Below are 23875 nucleotides of genomic sequence, written 5' to 3' on the forward strand. Positions count from 1 at the left end.
AAAACATTTGATTGTTTCACTGAGATAGGGAATCACAGGAGAAGAAGCAGGTTTGAAGGTGGAATAATAAATTTAGTTTGAACTTGTGAAACATCCAGACAGAAGTAGGCAGCTGTCTATATAAGACTGGAGGCCAGCAGAGAAATCTGGGCCAAAGATAGATAGATAGGTCTGAAAATCATAAACATATAGATAGATGGAAATTAAGCCATCAAATTAAATGTTTTCACCCAAGGAAAGTACAGACTAAGAACAGAGAGCTGAAATATGGACTTCCTATTACTGTGTGGAGAATACACACACAAGACAAAACTCCTTTCCCTACTTCTCCGGTCTTTCCTCTTCTGTCCTTCCCCTTATTGGCTTCTTTTTCTATGGTCTCTTTCCCCTGGAATGTATGCTTCACAGGGACAGGGATTTCTATCTTTTATTTTTTTCATTGATATACTCTTTACTGTCAAGCACAGAGCAAGCATACAATGAACACTGGTTATGTGAATGAATGACTGAAGGGAGCCGGGAAGAGGATCTTCTAAGAAGGTATAATTCAAGAGAATGAGTGCTAAAAGAGACAATACAAGTAAAAAGTTCTGTGACTGCAGAATCTTCTAGAAAATAGAAGATCATTTGTGAGATTATGGCTTCTTAGGCCGTCATGACGTTTTCTATACTGAATTATGAAATGAAAGGAAGGGAGTACTCACACTTTTAGAAAATGCCCATCTTCCCAGGTTAAGGCAGTGTTTGTAATAAGCTTCTGCCTGGCATAGCTTAAGCAGGCTAATATAGTTGCCCAGTTTCAGTGGTTTCCTGAGTGCTATGGCGGGTGGAGACCAGGGAGGACTTAGCTATACTTAAAAGATTTCAGTTGTCGCTAAGAACATATATTTTAAGAAAAAGCTTGTATTAACTTCTGATTATGCAAATAAATTAGAAAATAAACAAATATAAAGAGAAAATGATCACTTAGAATGTCTCCAAATAGATGTCCTCTGTTAACAGTTTGGTTGTATAATCTAGATTTTCCTCTGAGCATATATCTACCCGCTTATTAGTTTAAAATTTTTTTAAGTTTATGTATTTATTTTGAGAGAGACAGAGACAGAGACAGAGAGAGAGAGAGAAAGAGAAAGACACTGTGCAAATGAGTGGGGGAAGGGCAGAGAGAGAGGGAGAGCCCAACATGGGGCTCCATCCCATACACTGTCAGATCATGACCTGAACTGAAATCAAGAGTTGGACGCTTAACCGTCTGAACCACCCAGGTGCCCACTCCCCAAATTTTTTTTAACTTACAAAAAATAGAATCCTACTTTATATACTATTGTATAACCTCCTTTTTTCATTTAACAATATACCATGATCCTTTTTCCATAAATGTACAAGTATAAACTGAATGACTGATTCGTATTCCATAGTGTGATACATCTCTTACGATAGAATCTTTCAATCATATCCATTTTTTTGTAGGAGCATTAAAAGTGTCTGAAACTTCATTAAACCTTTAGTGAAGGCATTAAAAATGGAAGTCATTAATGAAGACAAGCGTTTAAGGTGCATTCCTTTAAGACGAAAGAAATGACAGAATGGTGTTATAGGAATGTGTTCTACTGCAGAAAAGTATTTAAATGTTTTTTTATGTAAAAGCACAGATACTGGACCTGATTCAAGGTTCAGAACTTGAGGCCATTTGTTTCTGACTCAGTTTGAAGCTGAGGCCATCACCATCTTAGCCAAATAGTTAGGTTTTCTCAGGCAGATTTTTCAGCTGATTTCATTTCACAGATAAAGCCTTCCTGTTTAACATCTACAGAGTAGTAAGCTTTTTTTTTTTTTTTTTAAGATTTAATTTTAAGTAATCTCTGTACCCAACATGGGGCTCAAACTCACAACCCCAAGATTAAGAGTTGCATTTTTGGAAGAGACTGTAGGCATATGGAAAATCAGAAGGATAATAAGAGTAATTTTCATTGTCCACCCAATAATCATACCCTTAGCTTTTGGTTTTGCCCAAATTTAAGTGTGTGTGTATATGTGTGTAAAATAGTGAAATAATGGAAATTTAAATTCTGTATTTGTTCACAGTTTTGTTTCATTACCTGAATTGATGATCAGAGTATCTGGACAATTGACTTAGTCCCTCATTTACAAGGTGGTCTGAATGTTTGTGTCTCCCCAAAATTCATATGTTGAAAGCCTAATTCCCAAATGTGATGGTATTAACTAGGTGGGGCCTTTGGGAGTTGCTTAAATCATGAAGGTGGGACCCTCATGAATGGGATTTGTACCTTATGTAAGAGGCTCCAGAGAGAGTCTTTGTTCCTTCCTGGATGTGAGGATGTAGGGAGAAGTCTGTGATCTGGAAGAGAGCCCTCACCCGACCATCCTGGCACCCTGATCTGAGATTTCCAGCTTCCAAAACAATGAGCAATAAGTTTCTGCCGTTTGTAAACCACCCATCACCTAATCCCCCTATGTGAAGGAGATTAAGAGGTACAAATATCCAGGGGTGCCTCGTTAGTTCAGTCTGTTAAGTGTTGAACTCTTTCAGCTCAGGTCGTGATCTCACAGTTCGTGAGTTTGAGCCCTTTGTCGGGCTCTGCACTGACAGCATGGAGCCTGCTTGGGATTCTCTCTTTCTCTCTCTCTCTCTCTCTCTCTCTCTCTCTACCATGCTCTCTCTCTCTCAAAATAAATAAATAAAAAGGTACAAACATCCAGTTAAAAAATAAATAAATCATAAGTCATAGGGATGTAATATACAGCATAGGGAACAGTCAATAATGTTACAATAACTTTGTATAGTGACAATAACTAGACCTATCTAGGTGATCATTTCATAATGTATAAAAATACTAAATCGCTATGTCATATACCTGAAACTAATATAATATTATGTATCAATTTTAATTCAATTAAAAAAAAGCCACCAGTCTGTGATATTTTGTTACAACAGCCCGAATGGACTAAGACAGAAGGTAAATGAATAAGTATTTTCAACAGCCTTAATTTTACAAATATTTTAACAGATAGACAAAATAAAATCAAGGTATAATCCTCCCCTGCATTTTTTTCTTTTCTTACATAAATAGATAAAATGCATTTTGCTTCCTATGTATGCTGCATTAATAGAAGTTTCTATAGAAAGGAAATGTAGTAAACATAATTATTACTAAACTCCAGATTCAGGACGGTAGTTACCTGTGCTGGGTAAGAAGTATATTCTTTGCAACTAGAATATTAGAGTTCCCATCAATGACACAAATAATGAAGCAAATATAAACAAGTATAACAAAATGTTCAAGGTCACTTAAAGAGAAAGTGTACTTCCTCAGCCAAGCTTCTTTGTAACTTGATTGAGGTTATTTACATATCTAAACAAAGTATGTGAGTTGGGGGTGGGGTCTAATGAAAGTTTGGAAAGGGAGAGTCATTAGAGCAAACTCTGAGTCTTCTGCAAGTATTTACTGAATTATACTGTAAGGAGAAAAAACAAGGCTAAACAATTTGCCCAGCTAGTAAAAAAGCAGATCTAAGATTCGAATCCATGAGACCATTTTGCTTCACTGAAAATGTTGCATGGATCTATTTAATATTTACTAAACACCTTTTATGTGCAAGGCATTTTGCAAGGGCAGAGTGCATATATATGATGAATCAGATATTTGTGGAGATATAGAAAGAGATGTACTTTGCTTTCATACAGACTGTTTTGAATCCCAGATTCTTGGAAAATTAGTCTTTTAACTGCAGTTTTTAAGTTAGGACATTGAAGTGGTTGTTTCAAAAAAGAAAAAAAAAAGAAAGAAACAAGAAAATGTATCTATTAGTGACCAGCACACAAGAGGCCCTCGATAAATTTAGTTTTCCTCTCCCCAATTCCACTATAAATTTTCTGGAAGCTATGTGATCAAGTAAGTCTTCATGGAATGGGGAAGTTTGTAAATGATTTGATTCATAAGATGGGTTCTTGATTTGGACTGGTTGAGATGGCAGAAACAGCAAATGTAGTTAAGTGTGAGGGCTGTGAGTAGATCCTGTCCACTGGAATACACAGGGAGAGAGAAAACCAGAAGCTGTAAAGGTCAGGTTGCCTGCCTACTTGCAAAATCTCCTTCCGTATAGTGTTGGGTCCTACAAACGTAGTATTATGACAAAAGCCTGAAATCAAGGCATCTTCTCTGACTAGATCTCTAAAAAGCAAGTTTCTCTGTATATTGGGCTTTATTGATTCATTTAACAAACACTCTACACTTTTTCAAATAATATCTAAGATTGCAGTTAAGATCTAATTGCTCGAATCTGAGGATGTGGTAATCATAAGACATTGTCCCAGTTTTCAAGGAGAAAATGTTTACGTGTGTATAACAATTTAAATACGTTAGAGGTGACAGACATCAATAGCCGCACAAAGGAAGAAAAAGATTTTCCCTTGGGGCAGTTCAGCTCTAAAGTCATATGAAAATAGACATATTTTACAGACTATAAAATTAGACGCCATTCTTACATATTTAAAAGAAAGAAAAGGACAATTTTTCACAATGTCAACTGTAACTCTCGTTTGGCGACGCTGTAGGGCAAAGCCCGCAGGAAAACAGAGGAAGCGTGATTCTTACTGAGTTAAACCGCTCTCCGAAACCAGTCCGCCACATTTTTCCTTAAAAAAGTAGAAGCGTGTAGAAATTACACTCTTGGCTTTTAAAGGAACATACAACTGGGAATACCAAGAAGAGGAACGCGAATGTCGCAGTTCTCCAAGTGCGGCCCGCCCCTCCCACACGGTAGATTTTTGGCAACTTGACCCACCTTCCTCCTGATTCTGGGGGAAGATTCTAACGCCCTCTGGAGGCGTCCCTAGTGACGTCACGAGCGCGATTCCAGTATGTGGCCAATCACAGAGCCGGATTCCGGGGGAAGCCCGGGGCGGCGGCGGCGGCCTGTGCGCGTGCGCGAGGTCTCCGCGTGGCTATATAAACATGGCTGGCGTGGCCGCGCGGTGGGGCCACGCCGAGTGTGTGTAGGGGGCTTTGGGGCGCTCCGGGTTTGTAGTTTTTAAATTTCTGGCGGGGGAACTGGGACGCAGAGTTTTTCTGGGTGGTGGGAGCCGAAGTGACGCCCTTCCGGGAACCGCGCAGCCGGGCTCCGCTGTAGCGGGACCCGAGGCTGAGGCGCCGGGCTGAGCCGGCGCACGTGTGAGGTCCCCGGAGGAAGCGGCGAGCGGCCGGGCAGATGTTGCTGCAGCCGGGGCCGCACTAACCGGAGGGAGGTCTGGGACGCGCGGGTCTGTGTCCAGCCGGCGTCAGTCACTGACTTCTGTGTCGCGGCCCCTGCGCCTCTCCCTAGCGATGCTGTGGAGCCGGAACTGCTCTGGAGCCGGCTGCAGCTTGTCAAGCCTCCCTTCGCCTCTGCTCCCGGAACGGCAGCGTCGCAGCTGCCGCTGATCCACCTGGGGGATGCCCGCGGGTCTCACGGAACCGGCCGGCGCCGCTCCTCCCGCCGGTGTGAGCGCCTCCGGGACCGTGACCATGGCCCCCGCTGGGACTCTCCCTGTGCGGGTGGAGAGCACTCCGGTGGCCTTGGGCGCCGTGACTAAGGCTCCTGTCAGTGTCTGTGTGGAGTCCACGGTGTCCCAGCCCCTGCGGTCCCCCGTGGGGACCCTGGTGACCAAAGTGGCTTCTGTCAGCGCTCTTCCTAAACTCAGCAGCGGTCCTCCGCTGCCTGCTCCTCAGATAGTCGCTGTGAAAGCCCCCAACACCACGACAATCCAGTTGCCTGCTAATTTGCAGCTTCCTCCAGGTATGTCGATCACCTTTTCCAGCTTTTCCAGCCAGTGGTGACACGGGAAACGTCGCAGCTCCGGATTGTGCCTTCATGCTGTTAGCTTTAAAAAACTCAGCTAAGAGAACCTTTCATAATCGACTTGGCAGGGCAGTGATTTGGCTTTACAATTGATATAGCCTCTTTGAGTCATTACTGCAACAGTTTTTCTTTCCATATTTAAGGAAAGAATCTTTTCACCTAAGTGACACAGTGAAAGCTGGAACAGTATATTCAGGAGGACCTTTGAGGCACTAGCTCCTAGGTGGGGGAAGATAGAATATAACTAAAGTTTATTTTCATGTGCAGAAGAGACCAATTTATATATCTACATGCTTAGATAACCATATCTTTTTTTTTTTAAAGTTTAAGTTCTTGTGTGTTAAGACTAAAAGAGGATTTTAAATTTAAGCTAGCTAAAATAAGTTCACTGCTTTTCTAGTACCAGAAATGAATAATGCTGCTTCCCTCACAATCTTTAGATGTGTGATGGTTGTAGTTTTCAGTTAGAAGATTACCACTCATTCCCAGCAAATGCCAGAGTTGACCGATCAGAGGCATGCGATTCTTAAATCTGAAGCAGTGTGTGAATGCTGCAGTTAGCCTGTGACCACTTTTTATGGAAGGGTCTACATGTTTGGGCTGTTTTTCATGATTTACGTACAGATTTTGCTTTGTGACTCTTCAGCATATTGTAAATTTGAGTGTTCTGCTTTCTTTCCTCACCTGAAGGTGTCTTGGAGTTTTCAGCCGGGGAAAAAAGACACATCTCACATTCTTTGGAGTGAACTCTTCTCGTAATTATATTGTCTGCTGTTTATTTTATTAGTAGTATTTGGATCTCAGACCTGCAAACATGGTATAGGAGTGAAGTATTGATTCAAAATTTCAGTATCCCCTAGCAAAATGATAGGGGCTCTTTTGTAGGCAATGTTCTATTTGATCAAGAATGTTGTGGAAAGATCATATTCTTCACTTTTGATGAAGTTCTGTTTCAGTTGTGTATTCTACAAGATATATATATATATATATATATATATATATATATATATATATTTAAGGCTATGCTGTGTATGCCACTGGATACATTTTCTGTCGGTTCTAAATTGTCATCCTGCATATACTTGTAAAGTACTTAATGAATGTGTTTGAATGAAATCACCTCCTAATTTGTTAAAAACTAAATTCTTGTCAGTGAAGATTGTTTAGAAACAGTCAAAAAAGCATTAAAATAGAGGAACTGTCAAGAGTGAAAACTTGCTGGTAAGTGGAAACTAATCAGTAATCACTGGCATACGTGCTATACACACTTTCATATTTATATTCTTTTTGTTGGTCATAATAGGTAGCAAATAAAGAAAGAGGTTTCTAAGCATAAATAATTTGTCCAATGCCAGACACCTCATGGGTGTCAGAGGGAATTTGAATCCAGGTCTGTTTACTCTTTTTTTTTTTTTTTTTTTTTTAACGTTTATTTATTTTTGAGACAGAGAGAGACAGAGCATGAGCGGGGGAGGGTCAGAGAGGGAGACACAGAATCCGAAGCAGGCTCCAGGCTCTGAGCCATCAGCACAGAGCCCGATGCGGGGCTCGAACTCACAGACTGTGAGATGATGACCTGAGCCGAAGTCGGCCGCTTAACCGACTGAGCCAGCCAGGCGCCCCTGGGTCTGTTTACTCTTTACACACTATGCTTACCACTTGGTGTGTGTGTAGACTATGCCTAATTGAGTATCAGAGCTAAGAGTGACAGAATTTTAGAGCCTAATCTTTTGTACACAAAGAAACCAAAACTGAAACTTACCAGAGCTGCATAGCCATAAACCAAGACCACAACCTAGGTGTGCACTACAGTAAAAACACTTTAGGCTATTGACCGTGGAGAAACTTCCACTACAGAGGACATAAACTGCCTTTAGGAATTGTTATTTACAGAGGAGGTGGGAAGATGCTTTGAAGAGCAGCTTTTGGGAATTTCAGCTGGTGGGTGGCAGAAAAGCATACTAACATTTGTGCTCTCGTTAGTGCACAGTAAGATAACCAATAGTTGAGGAAAGAAATGAAAACACAGTAAAAGTTATGAGTCTTGTACTGTTTCTTTTATATCCTGAGGATTAGCAATTGATTACTCAGGGATGCTTAAAACATATAGAAGTTCACTCTTCTTTTTCCAAGATAATGAATACTTTAAGTATTTCATTTCTGTTTACTTCAGAATTTTCTCAATGAACAGAACTGGTTTTTAAAAATATACGTATGCACCACAAGTTTTTCTAGGGAGCAGGGGCTGGAAATAAAAAGGGGAGGCATTGTGAGGAAATGAAAGAAGCTGTAGCAAAGCTCTGAAAATTATTCTGTTGAATGTTTCTGGTAATTTCTTTGGTCTTCTTGGTCTTCTCTTTTCTGAACATGTGGGATTTTAGGCCAGACTGTGGCTCTTTCTGTTTTTGGTATTCTGTGTCTCTTCTGTCACTTGTTTGAGAATGATGATCAAGGATTTGGTTGCTTCTGTTAGGTCATAAACTGTGGTAGATTCTGTTTGACGGTCGTACTGTACAGAAGTTAGTGAAAGTAACTTGTAAAATGCTTCAGGTCTTTTTTCATCACCTCCTTCATGCTGAGACATGGCATAGGATTTGGATCTTAGATTCCTGAACCAGTTACTGGAAAAGCTAGTGCTTCTTGTTTCTACCCTGGCTTCATCAAAAGGATATTACATGAGGGTAGGGACTCTTGGCTTTATTATCCAGGGTATTGCATGACGGTAGGGACCCTGACTTTATTATCCAGCACCTAGCTAAGTTCCTTGCTCAGAGGAGGCTGGAGAATTTGAATGCACGTATTAGTATATGTGGAGAGATCAGAGGGCAATAGGGCTGCAACCCCTAAGGGGTTCCAAGGGCCATTACACATATCAGTGTATTTTATTCTTGATTGCTTTGCTTATTCTGCTTATAAAAGTGACATATGTTCTTGTAAAAAAAAACAAAAACAAAAAAACAATACTGAAGTGTAATACACCCTTCGCCAGAGTATTACTGTTAACAATTTGTTATCCTTTTCATGTTACTACGTATAAATCTTCCTCATTTTTAAAAAAATTCCTTAGGGGTGCCTGGGTGGCTTGGTCGGTTAAGCGTCCGACTTCGGCTCAGGTCATGATCTCACGGTCCGTGAGTTCGAGCCCCGCGTCGGGCTCTGTGCTGACAGCTCAGAGCCTGGAGCCTGTTTCAGATTCTGTGTCTCCCTCTCTCTCTGCCCCTCCCCTGTTCATGCTCTGTCTCTCTCTGTCTCAAAAATAAATAAACGTTAAAAAAAAAAAAAAATTCCTTAGTAGTCCATTGTATCAACGTACCATCATTTTTTGACCACTCTCCTGTTCATAGACATCGATATTGTTTGCACTACTTTCTGTTATTATAAATGATGCTATAATAAACATCTTGGTGTATTTTTGCGCAGTTCTATAAATGTGTATTTTAAAGAATAAATTGCTAGAAGTGGAATTGCTGGTTCAAAAGGTAATCTTTTAATAGGATTACCAAATTTTTATCCCCAGAAAATTGTTCAAATGCGTAATCAACAATGTTAATACTTAATTTTAAAAGGGTACCTATGGAATCCAATAGTAATTTTCCGGACTTAACTTTAATTAATGTTAATAGAAGATGAGCCCTATAATTGAGTGGAGAGAGATAGACTTTAAATGTAGAAAAATGTGGCTGGATGATAATGTTATAGATTTTTTTACTTACTGAATAACTGTGCCCAAGAGGGCTCTTGTTTTTGTGAAGTAAAGTAAGTATATAGTATACGATAGCTGGGAAGGTGTAGTTCAGGGCCACAGAGTAAGGAATAAGTGTGCTGATCAAATTTGTAGATAACAAGGGGCTTGGAGAGTTAGCCTTTGTGGAAAGTAGTGAAGTGTAGCAATACAGGGCAGAACATTGGCCTTGGAATCAGACCTGGATTTGAATCCCAGCTCTACCACCTATTAGCTTTGTGATCTTGGGTAAGTTTATTAACCTCATCCTCAATATCAGTTTTCTTACGTGTAAAATTGGATCATACCTTCTTCACAGGAGTATCATATGGATTAACTAAGATAAGTATATAGGTCTACATGTTGCAGAACTCTAGGGAACACCATTTGTGTGGAATACAGAGTTGCATAGCAGGCATGTCTGGAGTATTTAAGGTACCTGTATAGCAGTTGGCTATAGGTACTCTGGGCACTGTTGATCTAATACGTATGACATCCACCAAGTTCACTGTAATTTAAGAGGTTGGATTTCTGGGTGGCTCAGTTGGTTAAGCATCCGACTCTTAATCTCAACTCAGATATTGATCTCAGAGTCATGAGTTCAAGCCCTGCATTGGTCTCCATGCAAAAAGATGGATTTTGAAATAACCTCAATGTCTATGTGTCCCCATTTTTATATGTTTGTTAGAGACAATTTGGAAAATACTGAAAAATTATCCTCAGATATTTTAAGTATATCTTTTAGTCTCCTTTTTTTATGTAAGCTTTATGGAGCTACAGTTTTTTACATGTACATTTATTTTAAAATGGAAACCATTTACAGTAAGTTTTGAAAAATTTGACAAAGGTATAGCCACCATTCCAAGATATAGAACATTTCACTCCCCTAAAGCTTTTAGTTTCTTTGAGAAAAAAATGTATGTGTGCTTCCTCTAATTTTACATAATTGGGATTCTATTGTATAATTTTTATATCCTGCTTTTCACTTACCATTATATAGTGACTATTTGTATTTTATAACCTCAGAAACTTAATTTTAATGGGTGTGTAATCCATTATTTAACATTTTCTCTATTCATTTAGGTTGCTTATGCTTTTTTTGTTTAAAAAGTTATTTATAGGGGCACCTGGGTGGCTCAGTTGGTTAAGCATCTGACTTCAGCTCAGGTCATAATCTCCCAATCATGGGTTCAAGCACTGCATTGAGCTCTGTGCTGACAGCTCAGAGCCTGGAGCCAACTTCTGATTCTGTGTCTCCCTTTCTGTCTACCCCTCTCCCACTTGTTCGTGTTCGTTCTCTTTCTCTCTCAAAAATAAATAAACATTAAAAGAAATTAAAAAGAAACATTAAAAAAAGAAAATTACTTACAAATAAAAGTATATCAGATGTTTTGTATTTAGATTGTGGTGTGTGTGTTGATTATTTTCTTGGGACAGATAATAAGAACTTTAGAATTTCTGGATCAAGGAAATAAGAGTGCTTTAAAGTTATTCATATATTTTTTTAACTTATATATGTCAGTGTTAAGTATATGCTAGGTTCTATGCTCATTACCATGAATGCAGTGGTAAATAAGGTAGACACAGTTCCTCTCCTGAAAATCAAATAGATTCTGAGAATTTCCATAAATTATTCCGGGCTTAATTTTTCTCCAACAGTATTATTTTTGTAAACTAATACATGCACGTATAAAAACAAATATGACAAGTTAAAAAGAAAGTAAAATCACCTGGAAACATCCTACTTTTAAAAGGTGAAATTTAGTAAAGGTAAATAGAAGTTCTGTTTTGACAAATCAACGGTGTAAATGGAGGATAGAGGAGATGTGCCATAACTGATAGTAGAACCTGGGATAAAAACTTACTGATTGATTTTAATTTTTTCTTTTACTCACTCAAAGAATTATTAGACTGAGAGAGAAATTTAAGTGACTTTAAGCTCAATAAGGGAAACTGATTTGAAAAATTAAAGGAATTGGGGCCATGGTGCCTGAGCAAGAATACAACTTTGGGTATGTTTAGCTGCCTTTAAGTGTTCAAAGTACTGTCCTATGGTAATGAAAGTAAGCTTATTTTGTGAGATTGCACAAGGGAACATCCTATCTCTGAATATTAATGGGAAAAATATTTTGATTCCATATTAAGGAATAACTTTGTATTTCTAATCTACTTGTGAAGAAGGAGCATTTATACCTCTCTACCTTCCTAATTCTGGACTTATTTCAATAGAGACTAGAAGGTCACCAGTCAGGCAGTTATGTATAGATGTGAAGTTACAATAGATGAATTCTAAAGTTTTTCTGACTCTTAGATTTGGATGGGCCTGCTATTCTTTCAGTATTTACTATTTACCATTGCTGGGAATATGGACAAATTAGAACCACCATCTGGATCAACTTGCAACCAAGACAAAATAGGAAAGGCAACTTGGCATATAATAGTTCACTGGGCAGATGAATAGAGTATGTTAAATTATGTACCAGATAGAAGGTGGATACCAGACCACTTTACACTTTTTTTTTAATTTTTTTTTTTTTTAGCGTTTATTTATTATTGACAGACAGACACAGAGCGTGAGCCGGGGAGGGGTGGAGAGAGGGGGAGACACAGAATCCGAAGTAGGCTCCAGGCTCTGAGCTGTCAGCACAGAGCCTGACGCAGGGCTCGAACTCACAAACTGCGAGATCATGACCTGAGCTGAAGTTAATCACTTAACCAACTGAGCCACCCAGGCGCCCCTACACTTTAACATCTTAATATTTTTAGAGGAAAGGTGCTCCGTAACCTAATGTGTAATTAATTTTTTTTAACATTTCTGTAGGATAAGTAGGCAAAACTGTGTATCCTTTTATGTTTGGAAAATGAATCATATTTATTAGGATTTGATTCAGAGGCTTGGTAGGTGGTTTTCACAAAAGAGACTAATGTTCAGTTTCCTTTGTGTGTTTTTAAGTGCGTTTCACTAGGTTGTTGCTCATTGGAATTGGACTTTTGGGATAAACACTTCAGTCAGAAGAGCATTGACTTTAGATGAGCTCTTGTTATTTTATTCTCAGTATTGTCTGTCTGCAACTATTCTAATATTACTTCCTACTGCTGTTTTGAGTACTTACTAGAAGAAAAGTTTGTATTGTAGACCTTTTGACATTAATAACAACTACTACAATTGATAACTTTAAAGTTCAAAAGTCTGCTCAAAAGTATTGTCTTATTTAATCCCCTTTAATGATCCTACAAGGTAAGTAGTAAGTCTCTAGATCCACAAATATGAAGTGTCCATTTATTTAGGTCTTTTTTTTTTTTTTAATGTGTATTTATTTGAGGGAGAAAATGAGTGAGGGAGGAGCAGAGAGAGAGGGAGACACAGAATCAGAAGCAGGCTCCAGGCTCGAGCTCTCAGCACAGAGACCAATGAGGGGCTTGAACTCAAGAACCGTGATATCATGACCTGAGCTGAAGTGGGACACTTAACTGACTGAGCCACTTGATTTATTTAGGTCTTTAATTTCCTTCAACAGCATTTTGTGGTTTCTGGGGGCACCTGGGTGGCTCAGTTGGTTAAGTGTCCCACTCCTGATTTTGCCTCAGATCATGATCTCAGGGTCATAAGATCCAACCCCCCACCCCTGCTCCAGGCTCCACCAATAAGTGTAGATACTGCTGAAGAGTCTCTCTCCACCCATCCCCTGCTCACGTGTCAACGCCCTCTTTCTCTCTCTCAAAAAAAATTTAAATAGCTTTGTGTAGTTTCCAGAGTATTGGTGTTATACTTACTTTGTTAAACTTGCCAGTATATTATTATTTTTGGTGCTATTGTAAATGAAATTGTTTTCTTTGTTCCGTTTAGTCATTCATTGCAAATGTATATAAAAATACAGCTGATTTTTATATATTCTGTATCCTGCTGCCTAGCCTTGTTTATTGGTTTTAATATTTTTTCATGGATTTATATGATATCTGTATATAAGATTGTATTATCTGTGAATGGATAATTTTACTTCTTTCTTTGGATGCCTTTTATTTCATTTTCTTGCTTAATTGCCCTGGTTAGAACTCTGAATACAATGTGGAATAGAAGCAGTGATTGCAGGTATCCTTGTCTCATTCCTCATCAGTAATCTTTGTCTTGTTCCTAATCTTAAAGGGAAATCATTTAGTCCTTCACCATGACATATGATGTTAGGTGTGAGTCTTTTATAGATCTCTTTTATCAGTTTGAGGAGGTTTGCTTTTATTCCTATTTTATTGAGTGTTTCATCATGATAAAAGGGGTGTTAGATTTTGTCAAATGCTTTTTCTGCATCTGTTGAGATGATCATGTGGTTTTGTCCTATTTTGATAGGTTGTTTTGTAGTAACTTTTTTATGTTAGACCAGCCTTATGCAGTGAGATGGATATTACGTGATATTACTTTTTTGTGCTACTGGATTCAGTTTGCTAGTACTTTGTTGGAAATTTTTGTATCTATATTCATAAGACATATTGGTCTCTGTTTTCTTGTGATGTCCTTGTCTAGTTTTGGTATCATGGTAATACTGACCTTGCAGAATGAGTTGAGACGTGCTTCATTCTTTTCTACTTTTTTGGAAGAGTTTGTGAATGATTTGTATCAAGTTTTCCTTGGATTTTTGATAGACTTCACCAGTGAAGCCATCTGGACCTGGGCGTATCTTGTGGACACTTTTTGATTAATAATTAAATTCATTTGTTGGACCTATTCAGGTTGCCTATTTTCTTTAGTCAGTTATAGTAGTTTTTGTTTTTAGGTATTTGCCTATTTCATATATGTCATCTAATTTATGGATTCACAGTTGCTTACAGTATTCCTTTATCCATCTTTCTATAAGATTAATAGTAATATTCTCTCTTTTTTTTTTTTTTTTTTTTTTTTTTTTTCCATTCTTGGTTTTAGTAGTTTGAGCAGTCTGGTAAAGGTTTTTCAGTTTTGTTGGTCTTTTCCCAGAACCAACTTTTGCTTTTCTTTTTCTCCTTTGTTTTTATACTCTATTTAATTCTGCTTTAATCTTCATTGTTTTCTTTTCATCTGCTTGCTTTAGTTTTTATTTTGCTGCCCCCCCAACCCTGTATCTTAAGATGGAAGTTTAAGTTATTGATTTGAATCTTTTTTCTTTTTAAATACCATCATTTATGACTATAAATGCCCCACTAAACCCTGCTTTAGCTGCATTCTATAAATTTTGGTATATTATGTCTTCATTTTCACTCCTTTCAAAGTATTTTCCAATTTCCCTTGTGATTTCTTCATTGACCAACTGATTACTTAGAAGTAATTAATTTCTAAATATTTGTGAATTCCCTCAATTTCTTTTTGTTACTGATTTAAAATTTCATTCCATTGTAGTTGGAGACTATACATTGTATGATTTTAGTCTTTTTAAATTTATTGGAGCTTATTTTATGTCCTAACATTGAGAATGTTCCATGTGCACTTATGGAGAATGCTGTTGTTGGGTGGAGTATTCTATGGATGTGTTTGGTTGGTTGGTTTATAGTATTGATTGAGTATTTGATTTCCTTGTTGATTTCTATATAGTTGTCTATCCGTTGTGGAAAGTGGGGTATTGAAATCTCTCAACTATTATCATTGAATTTCTGTTTTTCACTTCGCTTACATCAGCTTTTGCTTTGTATATTTTGGGCTTTGTTTTTGGGTACATATTAATATTCCTGACCCATTGGGTGTTACATCAGTTATAAAATGCCCCTCTTTATCTCTAGTAACATACGTAGTCTATTTTGTCTAATATTGGTCTGACCACTCTAGTTTTCTTATGGTTGCTGTTGTATATCTTTTTTTTTTAAAGTTTATTTATTTTGAGAAAGAGAATGTGAGCAGGGGAGGAGCAGAGAGAGAGAGAGAGAGAGAGAGAGAGAGAATTCCAAGAATTCCACTATCCGTGCAGAGCCTGATATGGGACTCGAACTCACGAACCATGAGGTCATGACTTGAGCCGAAATCATGACAATATAAATGTATGTTAATTCTGCTTTCTTCTCTTAATTTAAAAAATTGTTTAAAAACCAATTGTATAGAACAGTATGTATATAATTATATTGTTGGGACTATACCATTAAAATAATATATTTGTGAATAACAACAGAAAGTGAGTAGGAGTAAAGTTGTATTGCACTAAGGAAATTACCTTAGGTGAAATCTCAAATCCATAGGAACAAATGAAGAAAACCAGAAATGGCAAATGCAAAAGTAATGAAACAAATGCTACAAATACATCCTTTGCTCCTTTCTTCTGTCAGTTTCTTTAAAAACCATACAGTTATATTATGTGATAATAACAAGGTATTGTTGGGTTTCTAATATATCTAGATACAATATATAGAACAATAATAGCACAAAAATAAAAGTGAGAGGAAAATGAGCTAAATAGGAGAAATGTTTCTATATCTCACCCAAATAAGTTAATACAGACGTGAAATAAATTCTAATACGATATATATTGCAAACTCTATTGTAGCCTATAGAACCTCTAAATATATGTATTGAAAAATTATAAAGAAATTTAAGTGTTACACTAGAAAATACTCACTTAATGCAGATGAGATCAGGGGAAAAAAAGAGAGAAACAAAAAGGAGAGGAAATATACAGAAACAAAAATAAATGGCACACCTAAACCCAACTATATATCATGCAATGTGAATGGTCTAAATAATTCAATCAAAAGGCAAAAATGTCTGGGCTCCTGGGTGGCTCAGTCAGCCACTATTTCTTTGAATGTTTTTCTGTTTCTTTACCTCTCTCTCTTTATGTTTCTCTTGTTCTCCCTCTCTGGTACTCACATTATGCCCGTGTTGTGGTGCCTATCAGTGTTCCACATTTCTCTGAGGCTCTGTTCATTTTTCTTTATTCTTTTTTCCTCTCCTTTCTTTGGATTTAATAATCTGTTGATCTATCTTCAAGTTCACTGATCTTTCTTCTACTTACTCAGTTTCACTGTCAAACCCCTCTAGTGAATTTTTTGTTATTGTGCTTTTTAACTACAGAAGTTATTTTTTATGGTACCTATCTCTCTAGGGATAGTCTGTATTTGGTGATCTCATCATACCTTCCTTTGCTTTTTTAAGATGGTTTCCTTTTGTCTTTTGAACAAATATATAATGTTTACTTTGAAGTTTCTGTTGTTAGAAACTAACATCTAGTCTCTCTCGTGAGTGGTTTCTGTTGCTTTGCCTTTTTTTCCTGTGTGTCACACTTTTCTTTTTCTTTGCATGTACTGTAATTTGCTATTCAAAAGTAATATATTGTAGCAACTCTGGGTACTGTCCCCTATTCCCTTGAGTGTATTATTGTTGTTTGGCTAGATTGTTAGTGAAATCTATTTTCCCTACAATGGGAAGCCACTGAGTTGCACCTCAGAGGGCACAGCCTTGGTTTTAGCAGGGCTCTCTCTGACTTTCTCTGAATCCTGTTTAGCTGTGCCTCTCTGTTGATAACCACACATAGCTATTAAGCTCTATTGGTTGCCAGCCAATTGCCCTATTTTTTTCAACAATGCCCTAGAGCCTAGCTTGCTCCACAGTCTGATCCAATTAAATTTAGGCTCCTTTACTGGTTAATTTTTTAGGTTTATTGTTTCACGTTTGTTCTGACATCAGGAAGACCCTTCTTAGTTATCTCTTTATCTGGTTCTCTCTGGTAAACTAGAGCTAGGCCTGTTGCCTATCTTGTATGGGTCATGAAGCTACCATCCTTCTTTTAATTGTTTATTGTATTTGAGAGTGCTCTTACCTTTGAGTTTGCCCATGCTGTGTTGAAATAAAGTCAGCTTCTCTGGGGAGATATTTGGAGCGGGGACCAGGACTGTGGCATACTTCTCTGTGGGCAATATCCCTGCTTTAGGAGTGGGGTACTAGGCATGGGTGGTAGCCTTTGATCTTACCTGCTTACCTCTCCCAGCATGGAATAACTCCTACAAAATAACTAGGGTGAAGGACACTGGGGTCCAGATATTTTTAGTGTTCCATCCCTGAGGTGTAGAGCCTTCCTTTTATGAGTAGAGATGAGTAAAGGAAGAAGCCTGGAAACTTTTGGATACACTTATCTCAAATTTGTCCTCTGTTGTATGCAGCTCATTGTGGGGGAGATCAGAAATGCTGGTGGCCTGCTCCTTCCAGGAAGATACCATAGCCTCAACTGGGAGCTTGGGAGAGGAAGAGGCCCTGTGTTGACCACACTGCCTGATGTGAGAAGGAAAAGGGAGCAGGTCATGGTTCAGATGCCACAGATTCTTGCTGTTCTTACGGAGTTTTAGTAAATCCTCTTTAATAATGGTGTAGTCATTTTCTGTATGCCTTCAGGCAATTTCCAAAGACTCTAAATGATGTTTTTAAAAATAATTTTCACCAGTTATGCTTGCTTTGCTGGGGGCAGGTTTGTTGAGCTCTTGATGCTCCCATTCCAGAAATGGAACATCAACTGTGAATATTCTCGTTTGTGCCTCCTACTGACATGGACAAGAATTTCTTTAGATTAGAAATACTACTGGGTTAGAGAGTACAAATGGGAATCAGTTTGGCACAATCATGTAAAGTTGAACAAAGCAATTCTACCATGTTACATTACCATCATCAGGATGTTAGAGTTCTTGTTGCTGCACATCTAACACTTAATGTTGTCTTTGGACTTCTTAATTTTTGCCCATCTAGGTAGATATAAAGTGATATCTCACTGTGGTCTTAATTTACCTTTCCCTGTCATTGGCATCTGTGTTTTGTTCATTTTTGATATTCATTCTTCAAACATAAGTGAACTAAAAATTTTTTTTTTTCCGTTTGGTAGTTTGTTTTTTTGCTTGGTAGTGTCTTTTGGTAAACAAAAGTTTTTTTTGGTATAGTAGAATGTGTCAAATTTATTTAAGAAAGTCTCCCTATCCCAAGTTCAGAAAGATCATTTTGTATATTATCTAAGAGTTTCAAAGGTTTTACTTTTTGCCTTTGTATTCTTAATGCCATAGGGGTTTTGTGTGTGGTATGACACTTTTAATCTTTTCCATGTAAATAACTAATTGACCCAACCTTGCTTATTGAGTGGTCTGCTCTTTTCCTCACTAATCTGCAGTGCCTCTTAGGAAAATTTGATATGACATATCTGCCTGAGCCTATTTTGGAATTCTCTAATTTATTCCATTGGTCACTTTGTGTAGTCTGGTGCCATTACCATATCATCTTACTTACTGTAGTTTTACAGTTTGAAGTCATGAAGAAAAAGTGTTTTGACTTCTTCAAGAGTATGGGCCATAGGCTTGGACTTCTAATATTTTAAGTAGCTTTGAGTGAAAACATTTTTCCATATTATTTATGGTAATTAGTGTACATAGAATTTAGTGTGTACTAATCATTTGTTCAGACATTTTACAATATGAAAGAAATGGTCAGAACACAAAATATATGATGCTTATGTTTTATTTATTAGCTTAGAGGTCATGGTTTTTTTCTTTTAATTCTAGGAACAGTTTTAATCAAAAGTAACAGTGGCCAGTTGATGTTGGTATCTCCTCAGCAAGCTGTGACAAGAGCAGAGACCACTACTAACATAACTTCAAGGCCAGCTATACCAACGAATACTCATACGGTCAAAATCTGTACAGTGCCGGTAATATACCTTAGGGTTTGGTTTTTTTTTTTAATTCTTGGTTTTCTAGCTGGTATCTTCATGTAAATATATGTGTATTTGTGAATAAAAATAATAGATGATTCTGCTCAACTTTTTGAATTGAGCCACTTTCTTTGTGTTAATCAAGATGTTTGGTTTTGTCACTTGGTAATTGCTAAAATAATAAAGATTCAGTCTTCATACTCAAAGATTTTTATTTCTCAGGGGAATGTTAAAAGGGCTTTTTGCATGTCTAAATGGAAAGAAAATATGCTTCAATTTTAATTTGTGGTAAGACATTAACACTACAGTTTTATACTATTCATTTGTATCTGTATCTTATAGGAATGACTTCTTAAGAAGTCCGAAATAGTTCATTAATTTAGCGTTGTTAGAAAATGGTTTGTTTCACATACATGGTAATCTTTTTAGGTAACTAACTGAAGCTTATCTTGTGTGGCAGAGGTAAAAAAAAAAAAATATATATATATATATATATATATATATGTGTGTGTGTGTGTGTGTCATATTATAACATCTTTCTCTGGTAAAATAAAAAATGCTGAATGTAGTATAGCATTTTCTTGATGAGTCAGGTTCATCCTAATGAAAGATCGCATAGTGTTCTGTGGTAATATCCTCTGGCAGTCTGTCTGCCACCCTCACCCCCCATTTTGTGCTCTCCTCTAATATTTGATTCTATGTTCTCATTTTCTATGTTACTGTATCTTTCAATGATAGCTGCTTCTTCCCTCTTTTCTTTTCTTTTCTTTTCTTTTCTTTTCCCTTTCCTTTCCTTTCCTTTCCTTTCCTTTTTGTTCTTTTTTTTTGAGAAAGAGACAGAGCACAAGTGGGGAAAGGGCAGAGAGAGAGGGAGAAACAGAATATGAATCAGGCTCCAGGCTCCAATCTGTCAGCACAGAGCCCCATGTGGGCCTTGAATTCACAAACTGTGAGATCATAACCTGAGCAGAAGTCAGATGCTTAACCTACTGAGCCACCTAGGTGCCCCTGCTCCTTTCTTTTCTAGTTTGCTTTATCTAACTGCTGTGAGTTGAGAAGATAGATTAGCAGACTATTTTAATAATGTTAAATAAGAATCCATATGTTTTTGGGGTGCCTGAGTAGCTCTGCTCTGTTGGTTAAGCATCCAACTCTCAGTTCCAGCGCAGGTCAGGAAATTGATCTCAGGTTCATGAAATTGAGCTCAGATCCCAGTGCTAGGCTCCCCACTGGGCGTGGAGGCTGCTTAAGATTCTTTCTTTTGGGGCACCTGAGTGGCTAAGTCCGTTAAGTGTCCGACTTCTGCTCAGGTCATGATGTCATGGTTTGTGAGTTTGAGTCCCGCATCAGGCTCTGTGCTGACAGCTCAGAGCCTGGAGCCTGCTTTAGGTTCTGTTTCTCTCTCTTTGCCCCTCCCTTGCTCTCTGTCTGTCTCTCTCAAAAATAAACAAACATTAAAAATTAAAAAAAAAAAATTCTTTCTTTCTTTCTGCCCCTTCCCAACTTGTGTTCTCTCTTAAAAAAAAAAACCAAAAAAAAAAACTATATGTTTTCTGTATGAGCCAAAGAGTAAAGTTTAAGATTTTAATGCTAAAAAACTGTGATATTGCTAAATCAGTTGCCTCCTTAAGGAGTATGAAGTAGTGTCAGTTTGCCAGTTGACCAGGTAGGTTCGCAGTGGAGAATATGCTTAAAACCTATAAGGCTATATAAAGCCAGTTATAACAACGGAGTTTGCTGTGGTGAAGTGTTTTAATTTTTTTTTAATATTTATTTATTTGAGAGAGAGAGAGAGAGAGAGAGAGAGAGAGAGGGAGCATGCGTGCGCACAAGTGGGGAAGAGCCAGAGAGACAGGGCAGAAGATCCAAAGCAGGCTCTGAGCTGTCAGCACAGAGCCCGACGTGGGGCTCAAACTCCTGAACCGTGAGATCACGACCTGAGCCAAAGTTGGACATTTAACTGACTGAGCCATCCAGGCACTCCGAAGTGGTTTAATGTTTAATGTTCACCATAGTACTGATTGATTTAAAATTACTAATGCTGATGATTCTGTTATCTCTCTCCCCTCCCCCTCTCACCCCCTTAGAATTCTGGTTCACAGTTAGTTAAGAAAGTGGCAGTGGCACCTGTTAAAAAGTTGGCACAAATAGGAACTACTGTGGTAACCACGGTTCCAAAGCCTTCCTCAGTACAGGTAAGTTGTGACTGACTTGTGTCCATGTGTGCACTGCTTATTCTCTCATCTTTCTTTATTTAGTTGTTTCCTGCTAGATATGTAGGTTGTCACAACAACCGTGTAACCTTGAGCAATTCAGTGATATTTGGTGACACCAAAGTGGGTGGGAACGGTTGGAGGTGTGGAAACACAGGATAAACATGGTGTGTGCTCTTGGAATATTAATTTTACTTGAATGTATTAAATTAATACAAACACACCCAATAGCCATGTGTGATAGTGTTTAGAAGCAGGTGCTAGGACATCCCCTTTGGTGTAGGGGATACTTATTAGTTATTGATACTTGTGGAAGGGAAGGAGAATAAGACTTTGAACTAGATGTAGGCCCAGTAAAGACTCCACCAATCAGGTGGGGAACATTGGAGTAAATATGGCTTGTCAGAGTTGTCCTACTATGTGCCAGCTTTGGTCAGCTGGTCCTTAATTCCCACTCTGTGATCAGTCATTGGATGTCAGTTCCACAGGGAGAGTTGTGCTATTGGGCAAGATAATTCTCTGTAGTTGAGGCAAACCCTGAAAGAACTGACAACTGTAGCCTATGTAATAGCATTCGCAACAGCTGGGACAACACAGATGTCCTTGTGATGGTATTGCAAAGTTTACTCCTTGTATCACTGGTATCTACTTCCTTATACGTTGTTAGAGACCAGATCTTTTGGAATTCCATTGGGTTTCTTCCTTGGGGAAACAAAGAAGAGGAGGTTATAGGATGAACTACAGTCCTCACTGCTGTGGCTGATACTCATCATCTCCCTCCTTTACTATCCTATCCATTCTAGATTCCCTTCATTCTCAACTAATAACTCTACTGGTCTTGGTAGCTTAACTGGTAGTGGGACCAGATTTTCATCCCTGAGGGATCTGAGGTCTTAATCACTATGCTCTTTTGAGACAAGAGTTGCTGTACTTGTCCATTTATCATTACAATTGGGCAAGGAAATACCAACAGGCACTTAAGCAGATCCCTTGGATTCACCACACATACTCCTCTCAGTCTGCATTGTAAGATAGCAACCCTACCTATTCCAGATGTCAGGTCACTTACCCCTGTCATGATAAGCTCTTTACTGATGTTCCCTGGACGTAAGAAACCTGAGGTGCCCAGGAGGCAGTCATGGTGTCTAGTTTATGGGAACTCTTGTTGTGTCCTCTGGTGAAAGTGTGCCCCCTGTGGGCAAAAATGGGAAGCACATGGTCCCCCAGCATGTCTTTGGGAGTGATAAGTGGTTCCATTCATCCCTTTACTCCTTGATTCCTTGATTTTCATGTATTTGTCCTATTGGAGACATAGTACCATAAAGGATTTCTTGATACAGTTAGTACACTTAGTCTTGGAGGATGGAATTCGATCATCATTGAGTATTGCCTCTGAGTTTGCACTTCACCTGTGCCTTCTGCAGGCTGTTCTAATACTTTACTAGGATGCCAGCTTTTAGGTCATGCCCCCTCCACCCACCCCCCCCCCCCCCCCCCCAGACAATCATAATCAGTGCCAGTGCAGTCTTGCAAAGCATGGAAATACCATGGGCTGGTCGAGAATATCAGAAGTTATGATTGAGTTTGAGATGGTCCATCCATTACTGCAGTGGGATTGTGTAGGTAGAGTAAGACTGGGATTGTGTACCTCTCTATGCCTTTTAAGAGTTAGAATTGGCATGGAAGGTGCAGATATCTGGTAAGGTACAGCTAGTAACTATATTAGAAAGAGTTATGAAAGACAGATTTTGTACTAGAGACCATTAAACATTGACAAGGAAAGTGGAAATGCCATAAATCCTTCATCTGTTCACAAAAAATAGTATGCTTTTTCTGAGCTCACATTTCATTGAGCCTTATTTTACTTCATGAGGGAGAGGAACCCTGAGGTTCCCCAATGAACACTTCCCATTGTCCTGGAAAGTAATCATAATTACCAGCTAAAGTTTTAGATTATATGTTCTTAAATAAAGTAGTATAAGGAATTAAGGGCAGAGTATAAATCTAGACTCAACTGAATATAGACTCAGCTGAAGGAAGAGTATTTCATTATTGTATATTGACCTGGAAAAGTTTTTAGACAGTCTCCAAAAAGATTCAGAGAAACTGCACAGTAGTTGTCCTTGAAGAGCAAGACTAAGGCTAGGAATAGGAGGGAGACTCATTTTTATTGTTGCCTTTGAGATCTGCTTATATTTAATAAAATTTTACTAACGTAGCTGCAATTTTTTCCCCAAAATTTTTATTTAAATTCTAGTTAGTTAACACAGTGTAATATCTGTTTTAGTAGAATTTAGTGATTCATCACTTACATATAACACCCAGTGCTCAATACAACAAGTGCCCTCCTTAATACCATTACCCATTTAGCTCATCCCCCCACCCACCTCCTCTCCAACAACCCTCGGTTTGTTCTCTACCATTGAGTCTCTTGTGGTTTGCTTCCCTCT

At 38.2% G+C, this 23875-nt stretch overlaps 1 protein-coding gene across 1 annotated transcript in view; it reads left to right on the top strand.

Annotated features, from left to right (window-relative positions):
• Nucleotides 1-4959: 4959 nt before the first annotated feature.
• TAF4B (TATA-box binding protein associated factor 4b) overlaps nucleotides 4960-23875 on the top strand; it is a 124403-nt gene continuing 105487 nt past the window's right edge. Inside the window, exons 1-3 of the mRNA XM_019465502.2 lie at nucleotides 4960-5796; nucleotides 19064-19209; nucleotides 21300-21407. Coding sequence (XP_019321047.1) covers nucleotides 5454-5796; nucleotides 19064-19209; nucleotides 21300-21407 — 597 coding nt within the window. The 5' untranslated portion in view covers nucleotides 4960-5453. The remainder of the gene's footprint in view (nucleotides 5797-19063; nucleotides 19210-21299; nucleotides 21408-23875) is intronic.

This window comes from Panthera pardus, unplaced genomic scaffold (genome assembly GCF_024362965.1).
Source record: "Panthera pardus isolate Hobbes unplaced genomic scaffold, ASM2436296v1 HiC_scaffold_15, whole genome shotgun sequence".
NCBI lineage: Eukaryota > Metazoa > Chordata > Mammalia > Carnivora > Felidae > Panthera > Panthera pardus.